We start from the raw sequence: 20,455 nt of genomic DNA, 5'->3' as shown, positions 1-20,455 counted from the left end.
GAAAGCCGAGTGGGCACCACAATTCAGGGAGCGATGATTGCAGATGACCAACGCGATCAACGCTCAATTTGATTACAGTGTACGTGAACACTTCACTGTAATTTGATCAAGAACAGAGGGGGGCCACGATATACAGGGTCCTGTATGTTTTCCAGCACCTGTTCGAAAAAAAAGATATTGCGCACACCGCGGCACAGTTGCTCAAATTTTGCAGAACGATCGCATTTTGGTGTCTGCTTCGTTTAGTATAACACTTACCACAGTTAATTGCCTGGTTTTTAAGAAACAAGTGCAAATTTGCCTTCACTTATGGGCGATGCGAGCTGCTGCAGCGACGGTATAGCGACGGGGCTAGCATTAAAACCCCTATATATAAAAAGTAGCGACACTCTCCTCCTCCGCCTTCCCTCCTCCTGGTTTCTCCTCTCTTTCGCGCTCCTTTTTCGACCGTTGCGCCGCCTACACCGCTTGAAACACGTGCACTTGTTTATCTTTCGCCGCTGATCAGATTCGACGATCGCCGACTGTGTTCGCCGCTATCGTTGTGCTCCTCGCAGTCGGTAGACGCTTCTCGGGCGAAAATGGCGATGGAGCGTGATCGTAAACAAACGCAGCGGCGGCGCGACGGTCCACGTGATGCCATTAGGCCAATACCGACGCGGCGTCGGCCTCGGACAGGGTGAGCGAGGAGGCGGCGGCATTCTTCAAAGCGTGACGCTACTTTTTATATATAGGGGTTTTAGCTAGCATAAACTTGTGTCGCCGCTTGCCGGCAGCTGCAGAAAGCAGCCGGGCAGGGAGGTTTGCCGCGTGTTCCGGGAGCGCGCCACACGCGACCAAACTAAAATCCCAAGACCAAACGTCTCGGCAAATCTCGATTCTCCGTTATCTCGACGCAAGAGGTCACGTGTACTTCTGGAGTGCCGCCGGTGCTCCGCAGCTGACGCCGACGTGTCGCCATATTGCCCAGGGCACAAAGCGGACGGGCGCAATGAGTCGTTTGCGGGCGTGTGTGGTGTTCACGTTGTTTTTGTGCGAGTGCGTCTAGATTTGGTGAGTGCGATGCCACTTGTGTCTTTGCAAGACGACTGTGATCAACCCTAAAGGCGATGGTGCACGGGCTCTTGCGCAGCATTTGGCTGCACGAATCGCGTGAAGAAAACGTCGGGGATAACTTTTCACGTGCAAGTAAGCGGGCTTCGCTCGCGCTCGTGCGCTTTCTTTCTTTCTTTCTTTCTTTTTTCTTTCTTTTTGCTTATTATTGAGTGCAAAAGCATTCGCGCGTAAACATAAGTCCCTTTTGCTTCTGGGCGTCATAAAACACTCAGGTTCCCCAAAGACACTGCAGTGTGCAGTGCGTGGGAGCGTGCTGTGTGGCGGGATGGTTGGGCGCCAAAGAATGACGTCCTATGAGTATGGCTTTTTGGGCTAGTTGGTTAGATACATCAGAGGTGGTCATAGCGCTAGAAGACACGGACAAGAACGAGAGAACAGGACGAGTGCTAACTTTCAACTGAGTGTTTATTTCGAGAAACAACCGTATATATTTGTAGGCCCGCATACAGAAAAGGCCCAATCATCGCACATGAAAACCAGCCACATCCAGGAACGCAAATTCATTTGTAGTCAGCGCAACTGAAGGGGAGCTGATGCAGCTATCACCGGCCCTCGCTATCAGAGTGGCTTCAATTACAACCTCTCGCGTAACTTTATCTACATTTCTATACAAAACGGAACACTCATTGAACAAGGGTTTGCACCCACAAGGGTTTCCATGGCGAGACGTGTAGCAAAGGCCGCACCGGATAAAGATCACGACGTTCTCGTGAATGAATGTGTCAGTGTTGTGTCCCGAAAGAGACCTGCGTCGACCCATCAGCCTGTTCGCCGCATGAAACAGTTTCTACAAGTCAACTAGCTCCCTGTGCGTCCTACAAGCTGATAAAGACGGTGGTTTTGTTGTCCTCACTGAGGGTGAGTTTGCATCAAAAGCTTTTGAAGCAGTAACTTCTGTAATGAAAAGATGCGATGAGGTGTCACTAAAGAAAGTAAAGGCTAGAGGGAAGCAGTTGTGCTCTCGCCTCAACCTAGCCCGGCTAGGGAAGCGCTTGGAGAAAAGTGAGGACCTTCACTTGAAAGTCATGTTTTCTGTGAAAACTCACAAACCGGATTGGCCTTTTAGAGAGAAAGTGTCAGAGAGAGGTACTTGGCAGAAAGCGCTCGCCAGTTTTCTTCAGGATTCATTACGCATGGTGCACATCGATGATCCGTTCATTGCAAGAAGCTCGAGTGATGTGGTGCAGTTCTTTAGAACGAATTGTGACAAGGGCATTTCAGCCTGTTCTACTGACGTGAAGGACTTGTATTACTCCATGCCCCAAAGCCCCCTTTTGGCATGTGTTGAAGAATGCATTGATCATTTTGGAGTAATTGGGTTTCAGACTAAGACAGGCATATCAGCTAGTGGGTTCCTAGAACTTCTTACGTTTTAGTTACAATCAACCTACGTTGAGTGCGATGGACACATCTACATTCAAAAGAGAGGGGTTTTCATTGGGTCGTGTCTGGCACACATGCTCAGTGATATATTCCTGGCCCATTATGACAAAGTTATAGAAACTTGTATGTCAGCGGTGAAGATCACCAAAGTTTTTAGATACGTGGATGATTACCTAGTCCTGTTTAATTCAACTCAATCTGTAAATGATGTAGTTAACCTTTTTTCTCGATGTCTCGACAATCTGGAGATAACACATGAACTACCAGTCAATAATTCCATCCAGTTTTTAGACTTAAGAATTTTTCTGTTCGATCATCATATTTGTTGGGAATATCATCCTCGTGGCAATAAGATGCTGCTTCCGCATCATTCATCACATTCTAAGCTGGTGAAACGATCAATCGCTAATCTGTGTCTTGACAACGCGTTCCGCAAATCATGCCCCCATAAAATGTCTAGCAGCTTTGACATACAAAATTAAAGAACGTCTATTGGACGCAGGATACCCTAACCATGTACTTATATCAGTAGCAGAAAATGCGTTAAGGAACCTAAAGAAACAGAATGGCAGGCACGTGAGCAGTAGTGACAACATGAAAAAGGTTGTTAATTGTGCCATATATGCATAACGTATCACACGCTCTAAAGAAGATTGGACGAAAGTTTGAAGTACATGTAATATTTTCCGCTCCGCAGAAATTGCTTAGCTTATGCAGTGCCACTGATCCGTTTGCCAAGAAACGCGGAGGTTGTAAAAAGAATCATCAGACCCCTTTTGTGTCGTGCATGCGTAAAGAATGTTGTGTATCGCCTTCCGTTATCGTGCGGGAAAGTTTACATTGGGCAGTCTGGGAGGTGCCTGAATGATAGGTTAAGAGAACACAAACAAAAATTCAACCGATACCGAGATGGTCATGTTTCTGTGCATTGCAGTGATTGTGGGTGCAAACCCTTGTTCAATGAGTGTTCCGTTTTGTATAGAAATGTAGATAAAGTTACGCGAGAGGTTGTTGAAGCCACTCTGATAGCGAGGGCCGGTGATAGCTGCATCAGCTCCCCTTCAGATGCGCTGACTACAAATGAATTTGCGTTCCTGGATGTGGCTGGTTTTCATGTGCGATGATTGGGCCTTTTCTGTATGCGGGCCTACAAATACGGTTGTTTCTCGAAATAAACACTCAGTTGAAAGTTAGCGCTCGTCCTGTTCTCTCGTTCTTGTCCGTGTCTTCTAGCGCTATGACCACCTCTGACGTCCTATGTTCTGTGCACTTTGAAGCCGACTGCTTTGACAGGACAGTACAAACGACAAGTCTACGAGCGGGTAGCATTCCTACCGTGTTTCCAGCGTTTCCAGCCCACTTACAGAAGCCAGTGAGTACGATGCGTACAACGCTTGTTTCTCGAAAGTACCTAGCAAATGTAGCGCCGGCTATACATATCTGCGATTTTAAGTTTCTTATACTTATATGCACATTTGCGCTTTAATTGCCACAATTTCTGATGTTGCGAACTGCTTCTGTTTACGTCGCCTGTAATAGAACGCGCGGCTGCAAGCACTCACGACGCGGCGGCAGTTCTACGCAGTTGCCGCCTCCTTTTTCCCTAAGCAAGATGGCCGCCGATCGGTTCTCAAGGCTTCACTTCGACACATAGGCGGGCGACCACCGCTCCAGAAGGTTTAGTATAACCTCCTTGGCTGGCGCGCGCTCGACCAATGGCTTGACGAGAGACCGCGGACTTTTTACTTCCTCCATGCCGTGGGTGCTGCCTCCGGGATCGCAATTCAGACGTCGCTATAATCTCAGAGGCAGGGTCACGTGCTGTAGGTTTGGAGCGGTCGCCGCATCTATCGCTAGCAGCTGACCTGTTGGAGAGGAGGAAAGAGAAGGGCAGGAACCAGCTTCTCGGCTCACGCGGCAGGCATCTTCTAAACAACTATTGAAATAAACCACGCCAACACATCAAACACATTGCGGAACCCCCCTTATTCGCTGGGCAATAAATGTCGCTAACTGAACGATATTCCGAGCTTGTTTCATGAGTTATAGCCACCATAATACAGTACGTTACAGTGGCTACAGTACGTGCTGCAAACCAATGTTACGAAGAATTTCAGAGCGTTGCTGCTTGTCAGATGGAGCTTGTCAGATGGACACAAGAAGTCAACAGGCAATGCTTCATGCATTACCTGTTGGCTTCATGTGGTTGTAACACGACAGATATTAATGCGCAGTAACAGAGCCATTTTGAACATGTAAAGGTGTTTTTCGCAAACATTGAGATAACGCTAGACTGTAGGATAACTCCGCTATGCGGATTACTGCCTTTTACTTACGCACATTTCTGCAATGGAAATTGTCTTTCTCGCTCCTTTGCGAAAAGAAACCCAAAAGCGAGACTTTAGAATTCATGCGATCAATCGTAATTGCTATGTGCTGGCCCAGTGGCCATTCAAAATCCCCACGAACGAACGAAAACCGAAACCGCAGGACAGTCAGCAGAAGCGCATGAGTATCATCATCATGGCTTGTTTGCGGTGTTGTAGTTTCTAGTACATTGTAGTTGTGGTGCTGCGGTGCTCGTCGAGGATTGGTTGCATTGCTCGCGTTTAACACTTGGTACATCGTAACAGCACCTTGACAACACTTCGTAATGATTGCGACATGTCATCGCTAACATTTGGCCAGAAGGTATTCACTCCAAAGCCTCCAGACAAGGGCAGTTTCCCACTCGACCACGAAGGTAAGACTTTCACGACCTCACGTGTGCGCGACATGCTTTCTGAGCAACACACGCATCGAAACAAGCTCGGAATATCGTTCAGTTAACGACATTTATTTCACAGCGAATAAGGGGAGTTCCGCAACGTCTTTGATGTGTTGGCGTGGTGAGGATCGAGAGAAAGCCCAGCAGCGCAGATTGCGTCGGTGACGAACGCCCAACACATGTTCTGCCAGGCCAACGCCTCCTAAAAAAGTTAGGAGGCGTTGGCCAGGCCAGTGTGCCTTCATATGCCAGCCCACTGATGGCCTAAAGCCTTTTTCACATGTTGCGACTGGAGCGAAATTCACAAAGTGTTGTCGTGACTAAGCAAAACAAGAATTGCGGCGCGAAACAAGTGACATGGCTGGGCGAGGCTGGGCAAGTGATAGCAAGGCGACCGCATTGACGGAGCGGGTCTGCTGGAACACGGTGACGGCATTGCAACGCGCAGTGACGCCATCGCTAGCGCGGCTGCGGAGGAGCATTGCAGGAGCTAGGAGATGCCAGGCGCAGCTTCGACTCTGCGCCGTCGCTTGGCTAAGGCTTCCTCGGCTCTCTGTACAGGATCAGCTCGACGCCGGCGATTGTATTCTTGTTTACCAAGCGGCGTGATTCCCGGAAAGCGGCCTCTTCCTCGGGAGTGCGGTTTTTCCTCGGTCTCCCCATGCCTGCTATATACTACGGCCCGCACACTAACAACCCCGCCTTCACACCTGCTACACGGAACGTTTATGGCAAGCGGAGCAGACGCGCTGCGCGCAGTGCCTAGGTGCGGAGTCTTGCGAAGCTATCGCACAGCTGGTATGGGGTTGCTAGGCAACGCAGTGACGTCATAGGTCTGTGAGGTTTGTAATGTAAGACAAGGTTGGTCCGTTTGATTCTACGAGCGGGTAGCCTGCACCACTGTGAACCAATTCACAGCTGTTCACGAGATGTTCAGAAATTGTGCAGCTTGATCTCTGCAGTGCAGGCACAGCGCGACACTGGAAACGAATACCAAGGTGCAAAGGTGGTGCAGGTGTTATGTTATGTCCGACTAATGTGCACGGAGTGCGTAAGTTTGAGAGGTCCTGAACTGCAGGTATGATCGCCTTCTCGGGCATAAATACACGCCACACTTGCATAGATACATCAGACGTGCATAAGCAGGCTTGTAATGGCGCCCGTGTGCTGCGTCGTCTATTGCGCTGCTGCTTCACACCTGTACGCCTGCACCAAGGTGGCACCGACACTGGAGTGGGTGCAGCAAAATCGTGAACCAGCCCTGCACCTTTTGAAATGAATGGCGTGGTTCAGCGGGTGCCATTGCTGCACCGCTGAAACGAATGGCAGGGTGCAGCACCTCGTGAACTGGTTCAGGCGGTGCAGGCGAATCGAACGTACCTGGTATGAGCATCTTCGGTGATAGAAGAACTTCAGTGCCGTATAGAATATCTATGGCAATTTTAGCTCGCGGGACGCCAACACGGCTACGGCACCGACACCGTATTTTCTGCGACACGGGGCCCTTAATGCTGTTGCGTTCAAAATCGGTGCAATCGTGCGTCGCAATGCGATTCTTAGAGACCGGGGGTCACTGAGAGGGCGCTGCTTTCCCAGTAGTTGGTCACAGTCTATGGAGGCGTGGTTAGAGTCATGGCAACTATCTTACCTGGCATGTGATCGCACGTCATACAGAAGCTAAGGATCGGGCCACGGTGGAGGTGGAAGAATCTGTAGTGCCCACCGACTGCGCAACGCGGGCCGTTTTGGTCGGCGCTCTCAGCCAGTGCCTTGGCGCAGGCTGTTTTGGACGACAGGCACGGCTCCTCAGCTGCCGTCACGTCCTCCTACAAATCCACCGTGACTGGGGTACAGGAGTGACAGCAGCGCCCAGCTAAAGATATCTATACTTTGTATTTGCAGAAGATGAAGTGGCGGAAGAAACAGTATGTCTCATTTCGCCATGCGTGGCCCATCAAGAATTCATCACTGAGACCATGCAGGATCCCAAAAACGGCAGTTCGGTCGTCCTGAAAAGGCATTTGTCGTTTAGCTTCAGCCCGCTCTCATCAATGCACTGCAAGATTTGCTGTAGATTTGCGTCATGTTCTTCGAGCATGCCTCCACACATGGTAATATCGTCGATATAGCAAAGCGTTTTCTTGCAGTCTTGCAGAATTTCAACCATCATTTTTTTGGAATACGGATGGAGCAGATGCAAGACCAAAACATACTTCGCTTGAACCTGTATAGACCGCGGTCTGTTATAAAGGATGTCAAATCCCTGCTTGGGGGGGTGGGGGGCTGGGGCGAGGGCAACTTGATGGTAGGTGGCGGCCAAATCCAGTTTGGCGATGTACTTCGCACCGTGCAGCTTATTCAATAGTTCCTCGGTGCGAAACTTGTCAACGACAATTGACTTATTTGGCCCACGTAAGTCAATGCAGAATCTTATCAAGCCGTTATTTTTCTGCACATTCACTATTGGGGAAACCCATCGAGAATTGTCGATTTTCTCGATGATGCCCTCCTTCTCAAGCCGTTTCAATTCTTCAGAAACCTTGTCCCTCACCGAGAATGGTAATCGGCACAGCGTAGCAACGACAGGGCTGGCATCCTCACGAATTCTTACTTTATGCATGGAGTTTTTAGCACACCCAAGCATGCCATCAAATAAGTGTGAAAACTTGGCGGCTACATTAGCCGGGAGTTCATCAGGCCCTTGACAAGTGTGAAGGCAATGTAGAGACCCACCATCAATTTGCAGTTGTAAAGCCACGTCGGCATCTAGGCCCGGGATGTCGGTCCCTTCTGAAACTACGTAGGATATCAGCAAAGCCTGACGGTTGTTGAATGCGACTGGAGCAAGGAAGCAACACTGGACAGGTATGCGGCGGTGCGAGAAGTCGAATAATGCTGTGGTCAAGGATTGCAGAGAAACAGAATACCGGAGCTTCTGGTAGCTGGCAGAAGACAGTATAGACACTGCAGAGCTGGTGTCGACTAACACGGATATTGTAACGCCATGTACCTGTACATCAATGTGCAAGCCTGTTCCGCCCTTGTGGCCCAAGTGCAATAGTCAGGACCTCTAGTGCATCTTCGGATGCAACTTCTTGGATAGCAAAGGTTCTACTTGCTTGCTCGCTACGGCACACTCATTCATCGTGGCCCATCTTTCCACACTTTCTGCACGTGTTATTTCTCGCCCTGCATGCGGTGGATCTTGCAGTGTGACGATGGGAATCGCAGCGGAAGCACGACTGGGGTGCAAGTGGGGGCTGAAAGGCCCCTGTGGCTTGTGTACAAGTTCCGTCAACGCTGCAGATGTGGGCTGGCGACGATAGCTCCATGCAGTATTGCGCCGTTGCATCAAAAGTTTCTGCCAACGGTTACGGCTGCGGTCCAAGGTCAATGTGGAACCCTCCAGTAACAATCGCTTTTGTAGCGAACGCTGGTTTGTTTTTGCCACCATTTAGATAAAATCGTCTCCCTGAGACCCAAAGTTGCATGAAGCTGCTAGCTCACCTAGGGCTGTAATGAGAGCATCCACCAACTCGCCCAGCAACTGGACGTGCAATCCAAAACGGTGCCTCTCCATTACAACGTCGGTGACAGTGGCAAAGTAAGCGTCGCAAGCGCAATCGCATACTCGTCAGTCTCACTTGTACACTTCTTCCCCGCTGCTGACACCTCCAGTTTATTCAACGCAAGTGAGCTCTGCTTGGCCGGCAATGCACTAAAAAATCCGCTGACCTTCTACCCCAGACAATGTAGAAGGAGAGCCTTGCGGCGGGCATTCGGAGTGGGCGTTGCTGCCCGATGCCACAAGATAATACTGGAACATCCGACACCATTGGCTCCAAGGGACGGTGGGTTTCCCTGGTGCTGACAGGAATTCTGGTGGCTGCCGCAGGCTCCTCTTAGAAACGCGTAGGCGGCTGCTTTGTGTCGCCCTCGTCGCCATCTGTCGTATTTGCGCATGCGCCTACTTATGCACTCGAGCCGAAGGATCTGCTTCGATCGAAGGCAACAAATGAATCCCTTTATTTCATAGCACTGAAGTATATATACAAGTGAGATTACTTGTGGCGTGATTAGGTGAGAACAATGCTTGTGGCGCCATCCAGAAACACAACGTTACACTTACCACATACTCCAGCAACAACAGGGATTTAATTAGTGAAAATGTGGTGCCACCGCAGTGAACCAATGGCTCCCATGCATTGTGGAGTGACTGGGCAGGCATTCAAAAAGATAGGAGGCTACGACCAGGCTATAACAGGCTGTCAAAACGCACAGCCTGAGGCCGGCATCGGTAGAGCCAGCGCATCATGCAGGAACATTTGTCGAATGCAATGGAGAGTATGCAGTCGAATCTGGAACACCGATATAACGAATTATCGAGATATATTGAAGTAAATCTAATAAGTACTCAGCTCTGATAACGTGAAAAGTTTGGAATAATTCGCACCAGATAATAGTGAAGCATTTCTGACAGGTGGAAGAACTCGCCTTATGCAGCTTCGCCATCTTTGATGTACGACTACGTTGATCAGATTTGTATATACATATGCGACATCTGTTTTTGTCAGTGTGTTTTACTCGTGCGTTTACATTCAAGGTGAATGCAAGAAAGGAGTCTTGAAGTACCTGCTGTGCCTTAAAGACCACAACGGCAGCGCGGAACCCTGCAGACACCTGGCCAAGGATTACCTGGAGTGTAGAATGAACAGGTGGGAGTCTGCAGTTGGTTAACAAAATAACAATGTTGTTTTCATGACAGCTGTGTATAGAGCAGTCACAATATTCAAAGCCATCTTTTGGCCTGAGGTTTATAATCTGGAGTTAGGTCAACTCGCGCAAAAATTTCTTGCGTTGTTTATTGCTGCGATGGCTCTCGTTTGATACCCCTGTCACAACGGCAGTGTGGGTTCACATTGAACTCGATGTGCATTGAACTTCATGAGCTTTGATGCAAGTGAAGCAAAGTGTGCTTGAAATGCAGCAATGCTCAATCAGCAGTAACACAGGCATGCTCAGAAGTGACCTTATGACGTGAGTATGAGACCAGATTAGTGTTCACTGCAACCTTTCCTGTTTTTTGGGCTCTTAGGCACACAAACATCCCCTTGGCAATAATTTTCGTAGATGAGTTTCTTAATTGTGCATTTAGTTCACGGCAGTGGAGCCAGATTGTATTCAGAAAGGCTTTTCTGTGGTGGTCTCATACGCCAAAACGTCCGCTAACAAATTCTGTTCCTGCTTATCTAAGTCGCAGAACACAGAAAGATGCCGTAGTGAGGACATCAAGCATTGATGGAAACCTTTAGGTTGCCATGGAAACAAAGGTTACAGGAAGAAGTGGGCTGCTTGGAAAAAGAGTGTGATGAATGGAATGATTGAAGCAAACCGATGTGCAGGAATTAAAAAAACTAAGCTTCTAAAGAAAAGTATGAACAAGAAGAAAGGGAACCGAGGGGCCCGAATTTTATTATCATATTATAAGAAGCCAACAAACAATGACACCAAGGACAACATAGGGGAAATTACTTGTACTTACATGTGGGTTTATTGACCTGTTGCCATCGCCCAAAAAGATCACGTGCTCGTGACGCCTGCGGCAAAAAGGATGTTCCACATCCGCCCCTAGGTTTGTGAGTGGTGCCGCTGGCTAACACTCCCAGGATAAGTTCTAGTTGTAAAACATAAATACCCCAGAAAGTGGATGGGAAAACGGCTCCGCGGTAGCTCAATGGTGAGAGCATCGCACGCGTAATGTGAAGACGTGGGTTCGTTCCCCACCTGCGGACAGTTGTTTTTTCATCCATTTTCATTTCAATTAATATATCATTTCTTTAATTCAATTAGTAAGTACAAGTAATTTCCCCTATGTTGTCCTTGGTGTCATTGTTTGTTGGCTTCTTATGATAAGGAAAAGTATGTTGCGTTACACATGTAGTGGGCCTCTTTTCCTTCTTTCTTTCTCTTTCTTTTTTTCTTTCTTTCTTTTTAACTGTGTTTACTTTTAGCTTTCTACGACATGTCTTGAAGTGGCCACAGCTTGCACCATGGTACATCTATGAAAGCAGTTTTACCACTGTGACACACATTTACCTAATCCAGTAATTTATTTTTATTTAGTCAAAGAATTTGCATGTCTAGGCAACTTGTATAACAATGCAATAGAGCATCAGAATTCAGACACAATGCAAAATCAAAGCTAGCAAGAGCAGTGAATTGTTTGTTAGAAAGAAAAAAGAAGTCACAGTTATAATTACATTTACCGGTTCCTCTGGAAGTTTATTCCAGTCATTAATAGCCATTATGAGGAATGAGTGCAAAGCTTATTGTTTTGACCTTGTGTTGACAGATTGGCTCCAGAAGATACAATGTCATTGATTCTGGTACAGTGAAAGCTCGTTAATTCGCACCTCATTAATTCGAACTTTCGGGTTAATTCGAACTGATGGTCATGGTCCGGCCGCAATGTATAGGCGTCTATGGGTTAACCAACTCGTTAGTTCACGCGCGCATCGGCTGCTCTATCGATAATTCGAACTGCGCGCCGCTGCGTGGTGGTATTTTATACTGCCACCGCAAGCTTTCAAGGCTCAACGATAGATGGCGCGAGCGCAGCGGCGTCACTGTCGTCATTGCGCTCGCTCTTCGCATCGTGTGGCGGTTCGTGCCGGACGTGTCTGCGTAGTCTCCGTGTCCTTTGTGTGCCGCACATTCAGTCGCTAGGCCTCGTGTACGTCAGAGCTACGAAGTCGTGCGGTGCCGTGTTGCTACGATGTGACGCTGCTCACGGCCTTGCATATGTTGGTGCGTTCCTGGGATCAGGTCACGGCAACAACTGTTGCCAATTGCTTCCGCCACAGTGGCTTTTGTGTGACCAATGAGGGCACAGCTTGCGAGCCTGACGAGCGCGAGGCCGTGGTCATTCCTGCCGGATTGCGGGATGCGCTGGAGGACGTGACCTTCGACGACTACGTCGATGCAGATCGCTGTGCAGCAGTCTGCGGCACAATCACCGACGATGATATCATCGCGCAGGTGACTGGTGGAGAAGCGCCCGTCGTCGATGTAGGTGCGGATGACGAAGAGGATGATGCACCCACGCGGCCCTCAGCTTTGGAACTATGGAGGCTATGCGTGTCGCGCGTCTATTCTTCAGCTTCGAGGAAGACGCAGAGGATGCTTTCTGCCACGTTCGCGCGTTGGAAAACAAGGCTATAGCGATCGCATTCAAATAAGAGAAACAGACAGTGATCACGGATTATTTTCGCAAGTAAATATTTTGAGTGATTTTCCAACAACCCGGTCTCAATTCCTGCTGTTTTTTCAATAAATTTCGTTAGTTCGAACTTCGGTTTAATTCGAACTCATTGGGCGTCCCCGCGAAATTCGAATTAACGAGCTTTTACTGTATCATTATCACATATGTCATGAAATAATTTTAATATTTAGCAAAAGAATAATATCAAAGATGATTTGGAGGTATCCTTTGCAAACCAAAAGTATTGTATACCACTAATAGTTCTCTGCATGCATTTTACAAGCCTCATCATCATCATCAGCAGCCTATATTTATGTCCACTGCAGGACGAAGGCCTCTCCCTGCGATCTCCAATTACCCCTGTCTTGCGCTAGCGTATTCCAACTTGCGCCTGCGAATTTCCTAACTTCATCATCCCACCTGGTTTTCTGCCGTCATCGACTGGGCTTCCCTTCTCTTGGTATCCATTCTGTAACCCTAATGGTCCACCGGTTATCCATCCTACGCATTACATGGCCTGCCCAGCTCCATTTCTTCCGCTTAATGTCAACTAGAATATCGTCTATCCCCATTTGTTCTCTGATCCACACCGCTCTCTTCGTGTCTCTTAACGTTAGTCCTAAGATTTTTCGTTCCATCGCTCTTTGTGCGGTCCCTAACTTGTTCTCGAGATTCTTTGTTAACCTCCAAGTTTCTGCCCCATATGCTAGCACCGGTAGAATGCAATGATTGTACACTTTTCTTTTCAACGACAGTGGTAAGCTCCCAGTCAGGATTTGGTAATGCCTGCCGTATGCACTCCAACCCAATTTTATTCTTCTGTAAATTTCTTTCTCGTGATCAGGGTCCCCTGTGAGTAATTGACCTAGATAAACGTACTCCTTTACAGACTCTAGAGGCTGACTGGCGATCCTGAATTCTTGTTCTCTTGCCAGGCTATTGAACATTATCTTTGTCTTCTGCATATTCATCTTCAACCCAATTCTTACGCTTTCTCAATTAAGGTCCTCAATCATTTGTTGTAATTCGTCTCCAAGCCTGCTTTTGCCTAAAATGCTTTCATCCCATTCTCTTGTCAACAGAAACTTGATGGCAAAAGAGGAATGGTCAAAGCTGGGCTTCGAGGAGAAGCCAAAAGCTACGTCAAACTAGACCATGGGCGACGCAGAGGCAGCACAAACAGCTGTCAAGACGGAGGATGGCAACATCCCGCTTCCTAACGATGAAGAAGCCGAGAAAGTGCTGTCATTTCAAGAAGCAATGGCCATCGCTGACAAAAAGATCCATGCCCTGATTAGGTAGGCACCAATTTTAAAAAATTTTTTTAGTACTGTGTAGTTTTGAATACTTAATTCTGTAGTGACGAGTTCAGTCTTATGCCATCCTTTTTGTTTAATCTCTATTCGTTTAGTAACAGCGTTTAAAACGTGTACATATATGGGAATAAATGTGTTTATTTTGAATATGAGCTACGTTTTTGTTTATCTCATTTGGTTCTAATTTTATGCAAATGCCCTTTCATTAATTTGCTGCTAAGAATGGCCAAATATGAGTTCCTCAGATTTCACTAAACAGGGTATCAATTGCTCCTACATAATTAAAGAAATACATTTCAAATGTAGAAAAATTGCCGAAAAATCAGCAAGTTAAAAAAATAGAAGCACGAAGTTTACAAATTGCGTGTTGGATCAAATACAGCTTTAAAAAAACTGTTAGCAAATATTCAGAAGTATCGTGCTGCTGTTATTAGCCAGGTTTCACAATGTCCCCAAGAGAACTCTGCATTTCAGATATTTTATACTTTGACAGAATAGGAAGCATTTTAAGTACAATGTGTCGCGGAGTTTTAACGTTTTCTGGCTTATTTAGGAGCGTTTTGAATATTTATTGAACCCTCTTTTTTTTTTCGTTTTACTTTTTCATGTGTGATATATCGGGTTCGCATGGTGTCCTCATTGAATTCACTAAAGGAAGCATCTTCTTTATTTGTGGCTCTGAGGACCAGGTAACGTTTGATGTGTAGGTATAGTTTAGATGGGTAATTGGGACTTTAGCAATAAATTGCATATGCAAGCACTCTAGAGTGTTATGAGCCTGTCTAACGAGCGGGGCAGAATTGAGCCCACTGTAAACAGAGCTGTTAACGCCACCAAGACCAGATTTAGCGAAAATTGGTGGTACGCTATGAAAACTCTCTGTGCAGAGTTAAATGAGCTGCAAAAGGATGGATAGTTGAGCGAGTTGGTACAGTGACATATTCTTGGTATAAGCGTGAAGAAGACACGGACGATGGCAGACCGTCCGTGTCTTCTTGTCCTGTCTTCTTCTGCCACCGTCCATGTCTTCTTCGTGCTTATACCAAGAATGAGTTAAATGAGGCTGGGTCAAACAGAGTCTTCGTAAAAAAAATTCTTTATTCAAGCGTTTGAGCATGTGATATGGCCGCTTTTAGCTATGCTTACCAGTGTCCCAACATAGCTGTTGGTTTCAACAGTTTTTCTATTCCCCGCCGTTACTCCATAGAAGCACATGTATTTGAGACCTCTATTTAACGAAGTGGCAGCGGGAGACCCCCTCGAAATAATGAATTTTCCCCACCGACAACCTAGAGATTTCACCCCAAATTTTGTCATTTTTGCGCTAGCAGCAACCGGAAGCACCTTCTCCGCCGCGACGGAATGCGAAGCGGCGGTGTCGCGCTTAGCGCGCTCGAATTCATGCCGAATTCACGGCAAGAGCGAGCGAGCGTGCGCGAGGCGGGCCTGCATCCCTTGATGCCACGGGCGTGACCTTTCCCCCTCCCTTCATTCAAACCTGATCCCGCCGCTTGCTGCAGCTGGCCTAGCCCGCCAAGCCGGCACGGCACTCTGCTTTTCCAGTTGATGTTGCTGAAAGGAAAAAAAAATACGTTTTTTTTTTTCAACGCGCTGGCAGCGTCACTTTTTGATTACTGCCCAAGTCTCTGCACTTCACTAACTTGACACCAGGTGACACTATACGACGCTTCGTTTCCGACGCCTCGCGCTTGTGCGAAGCAACATGCATCCACGCATCCAGTACCTGGTGTGAAATTCCAAGGATGAGTGATTGCAAAGCATGAGGTGCGTGGTACTGTAAATGATTGTTTTCCTCTCTTTTAGTCACGGAAAACGCGTTACAATCGAGGGCGCGTTAGAATCGAGTAAATACGGTAAGCATTTCTTTTTCGAATTTTTGTGCCGAACCTGCATATAACGAAATCCTCCATATAACGAAGTTTTTTGGGAATTTGTCAATTTCGTTACATCCAGGTTTAACTGTATATACATAAAGAGAGAGAGAGTCAGATCATTTTGCTGTTAGCCCCCCCACTCGGAAAATAGTTGGTACGCCACTGCTTAAAATGGTGCTATAGCAAACAAATGCTGGTAAAAAAAGTGAAATGGCGCACAACACTGTGCTGACTCTATCTGCCACTGCGACCTTGCGTTGCTCGTAGCAACGACCCGCTCCTCAACAACCTGCACCCCGAGGTGACCACCGATGAGCTCAAGTCGTACCTGGCGCTGGAGCACGGCCAGGCCATGTCCCTGGTGGTGCACAAAGCTGACGGCGACTACTACACGGTCGTCGTCGAGCAGAAGGCCACGGTCCTGGACCTGAAGAATGCCATACGGCGGCACGTCACCCTGCGCATGGTAATGTCTCCAGACTAGGTGCAACGGCGGTCATGTGACGTACCATGTTTTGGATAAGGAGGTTCAAAATAAAGCTTCCTGGAGTGCAAGCTCGCGCATCTTCTTGCCGAGATACGTGAAGCCAGCACTTGCCTCCACTTCCCCTCTGAAAAATCCCCTCAGCTAGAGTCTACTTCCCCTCAGCTAGAGTCTGCTCACAACACGAGTGCTTTTCCTGTGGTCAAGGCCAGCTGCAGCAAAACTTCACTTTGGCTAAATTGGTCGTAAATAAGGTCTGTCTGTCTGTCTGTGTCTGTCTGTCTGTCTGTGTCTGTCTGTCTGTGTCTGTCTGTGTCTGTCTGTGTGTGTGTGTGTGTGTGTGCGCGTGTGCTATTGAAACAATCTTGGCAAGACTGCAGGGCTGGTAATTGACTAGTTTTCTTATTAGCAGCCTTCAAGTAGCACTTAAGCAGACAACACATGCACCGGGTGGTTTGCAGATATGACGCAAGTCTCCAGCGCGTCGCTTCCGAGAGTTATCAGCGTGCCGCGGGCCACCGTGGGCACGAACCAATCTCTAAGGTTGTGCCAAGATGCTGCGCTAGTGTTCGATGTTCTAGGTCATACTTCTGGCTAGCAGTAATGGCAGCATTTTCAGAACGAATGCTCTACTACGCCATGTCTCGCAAGGTCATTCATTGCGTCGCAATGACATTGAGCCGCAGGAGCACAAGTGTGGCAGGTGCGAGGTCACGCCACGTGATCCGCTGCGGAGAAGCGTCGCAGCTGCGCTCGCTCGGAGCCTTGCTGCTGCGGTACCACGTGACTAGGCAAGGGTTTAACGGCTGCTTCGCCAGCGCTTGGGCACTCGGTCTCACCATGGATGGCACGCCGGCTGGGCCGTCTGTGCGTGCGCTTCAGCGCAAGCGACAGGCTGAATCCAATCATCCAGTGGATGTAGCTAGATGGCAGGCTGCGAAATCTCGAGAAAGGCAAAGTTGGCTGCTGAAACACCGGAGCAAAGGGAGGCCAGATTAGCACGTTATAGAGAAGCTTCCTCCGACCCTGCAATGTCAATGACGCAATGGAATAAAACCTTAGACTTGGTCTTCCAGCGAGCACCACTTGTTTCCTCAATGTGTGTAGCCTAAGTTGCCACTATTGCTAACTACTTCACGGACCATAAGACCGCCTTCGTCACCATTCAAGAAACATAAGAGACACACCATCAGATTTGCAATAAAGCCTAGCTTTAATAAAACACTGTGTGCATAGTCTTCGCAAAACCAAGCCAAACAGACCTTTCGCTCGTGATAACTACCGTAAAAACCGGACTATAGGTCGAACCGGAATATAGGTCGACCCCCCAACTAACCAATTCTAAAAATGAAAAAAATCTTTTTCAATGGCAAAAGTACCAAAAGACACCCTTACCTTTAATCAAATGCGACTCAGCCGGTTGCACAATGGTGACAGTATTTATTTAAATGCTGCTCCGTGCCGTGATAAGGTGCTGACAAACACGCGGGTCGATGGTCGCACGATACGAAGCCCACGGCAACCTGGCGGGTTGCCGAGGGCTTCCGCGTACTCAATCGCCTTTTTCTTGAAAAGGACGGTGAATTGCCGTCAGCTTCCGCTCATTTTGAAACAAAATGTGAAAAAGCAGCCTAAATGCGATGGCGAAGGCGGCTGTTTACTTCATCTGCCCATTGTTGCAAGACTTGTGTAGTTTTTCCGCTAATGTCGGGTATATAAGACGAGGGTAATTCACACGCGATAATTCACCGATGCGCAAGTGAAGCATCGGGGCACCGAATGCGATTGCTTGTCCATTGGAAATTTTTTTCCAAATTTTCAGCTGCCAAGTGGGGGCCCTTACGCGAGTCTTTACAGTATCTACATTATCTGAAGCAAGGCTTTTTTTTACACGGTCTCAAATTTCTTTACTGTTGGTCTTTAAGTAAATCTAGGCTAATTAGAAGATTAGTGCTGCTTGTTCCCAGTGAAAGTACGAATTACCATTGGCTGAGCACTGATAACATGATGTGCAATAAAATTTGCCAGGAAGTTCAGGCTTCATCCTAAAACTAGTGACGCAAAGATTCACGTTGAGCAGGATAGGCAAGGCAAAATCGGCCATCTTAATTAAACTTGTAGAGAGTGTGACGAAAGTGCTTCCTTTTCTTCATTAGAAGGTGATGCTTTTACAAATCCCCCCTAAAGTGGCGGCGGTCTTGCTTCACTTTTGGGACATAATTCCCGCTCCAGGAATTTATTTATAACCTCCCTGCTTTTCTATAAACGCCTCGTTTTGCACGAAACAATTTACATGTAACCATCTGGCCCCATTTGCAGATTTACTAGCAATGAAGCCAGAGTAAGCATGGGGAAGTTAATCATGTTTAATTCGAGTATAGAAGTAATGATTGGAATCCAGAGATTCTTAAATTTCAATCAAACACAACAATTTACCCTATCCTTTCTCTGACTTCATGGCTCGTTTCTTCGTATGGTTGTGCCTAACAAAAACAAGCTGCGCCCCTCGAATCTGTTTATTCTCCTAGCTTTGCTAGTGGCTCACATGTGTTGCATCTTGTGCACCACAGAGTTTCCTACAATACAGTTTTTAACTTTTGTATAACGATCCGACACGAAAATACGATCGTCACAACTGACATTCAAAATAAGCATATATTTCGTACATGCTGGTATCGCCGATCAAGATTTGAGATTTCTTTTGTTATATCTGATAATTGGTGGCACACATAAATTTTAGGGGGTAGTAGGGTGGGAGGGAAGGGAAGCGCATGTGCCCAATGTGACCCCCCCCCCTCTGGCTACACCACCTCCCTGTAGCCTGCAATAGCACCGACAGCACCGGACACCGGCCAGCCGTCACCAGCACACACCAATCATGCAATCGACCAGGGTGCAACGGGCAGACAGTATTATTTGGGCACAAAGTGCAGTGTGCCCCTCTGCCTGAACAAAAGTGTCAACTGTTTTTAATATTTTCAACAGCCATGGGTTTCCAGAAAAAAGTAGTGTTGCCGATTCGTTAAATATGTGGTCATCTAAAGTGCAAAATAAAACAGTTTTGCGCAATGTAAGCCAGGGACTGCCTCAGACTGATTTCTTTTTCTTGAGATGTATGTGCAACATTTTTAGGGCCTAAGTGCAAATTCGCGGCATACCCAGAAATTTGCAGGAAATTCAGTCTTCGCACAAAATATTGGTGGCATCCAATTATGATGACTAAATGAAGTTTAAGATGTCCTGTAACAATTGTTTCCTGCCGTGTCTAATAATTTTGGGGTAAAGGGTACTTCGTCACTTTTTTTAAAAAATGTTTCTTTCCTGCAGGCACGCAAGGGAGTGAAGCGCACTCCAAGCTGGAAATACGTCTGGAAGACTTACTGGCTGTCCTTCGATGGGGAGCTCTTAAAAGAGGACAAGGCGCTCCTGCGGGACGTTGGAATTCGCAACAACTCGCAGCTGTCGTTTGTCAAGAGACTGCGGGAGAGATAGGTGCCGAATGAACTGTAGTCACGCTAGCAAGCATTTTTGTGTGCACAAGCATAAACATTTATTGTTTCTCATTTCGACATTGGCGTGTTTAATACCCGAGATTATAGTGTAAGAGCCTTATTGGACAAACTGTTCATTTTGCCCCGACCACGAGTGCTAGATTTTACCTCCTTGGAGAGATGTGCAGGGCATGGCGTCGCCACATTTATTTAGCCGACATATTGATTCGCATATTGTTAATAAGGTAGAATTGACATTTCAACAATGTTCAGAACGCGTGAATACCTCTCTATATAGAGAGCACTGTACGTCTGCATTCAGCTTCTCTTAAAAGCCAACTGCAACAAAATGTTTTACCTGATAAAATGCTTAGTTTCAGATAGTGCAGATAATAGAACAGCCTCAATGCAAAATTTTGTTTGAAATATGAGTGGATGCACCACAAAAAGGTGGCGAAAATTGACATTAGTTGTAACAAAACAAAGAAAAAAGCCACATAACCACTCGCCAAAAATTATGCAGAATGTGGAACGTTGAAAGGCAGTGCAGTGCCTGGGCATGGACCTACAAATCTAGCTGGGCAGTGAAAATCTGAAAAGTTATCTGGAACCTGCGCGATACCTTCTAACCCCTAGGTGTGTGTGTCGTCTGCTACACTGCCATTTAAAAAGACACTAAATCAGTTTATACAGATAAGTTATTCTTTCTAAACTACATCTTCGTTAATTTGATGGTAATATG

General features: G+C 47.1%; 1 protein-coding gene across 1 annotated transcript; it reads left to right on the top strand.

Moving 5' to 3' along the window:
• The first annotated feature begins 9,869 nt into the window (after positions 1 to 9,869).
• On the top strand, positions 9,870 to 19,791 carry LOC119463407 (U11/U12 small nuclear ribonucleoprotein 25 kDa protein). The gene is made up of 4 exons (XM_037724255.2): positions 9,870 to 9,981; positions 13,610 to 13,825; positions 16,006 to 16,204; positions 19,550 to 19,791. The coding sequence occupies exons 2-4, from the start codon at positions 13,683 to 13,685 to the stop codon at positions 19,712 to 19,714; spliced, it is 507 nt and encodes a 168-aa protein (XP_037580183.1). The 5' UTR covers positions 9,870 to 9,981; positions 13,610 to 13,682; the 3' UTR covers positions 19,715 to 19,791.
• The last annotated feature ends 664 nt before the right edge of the window (positions 19,792 to 20,455 follow it).

This window comes from Dermacentor silvarum, chromosome 9 (assembly GCF_013339745.2).
Source record: "Dermacentor silvarum isolate Dsil-2018 chromosome 9, BIME_Dsil_1.4, whole genome shotgun sequence".
NCBI classification, from domain to species: domain Eukaryota; kingdom Metazoa; phylum Arthropoda; class Arachnida; order Ixodida; family Ixodidae; genus Dermacentor; species Dermacentor silvarum.
Note: the sequence above shows the minus strand (reverse complement) of the source record. Positions and strands in the feature narration are given on the sequence as shown.

Bases quoted from the DNA above. Each gene is read 5' to 3' on its own strand.
- LOC119463407 (XM_037724255.2), top strand. From the start codon at position 13,683: ATGGGCGACGCAGAGGCAGCACAAACAGCTGTCAAGACGGAGGATGGC. The intron at 13,826-16,005 runs GTAGGCACCAAT...CGTTGCTCGTAG, and splicing joins AAGATCCATGCCCTGATTAG to CAACGACCCGCTCCTCAACA. The intron at 16,205-19,549 runs GTAATGTCTCCA...TCTTTCCTGCAG, and splicing joins GGCACGTCACCCTGCGCATG to GCACGCAAGGGAGTGAAGCG.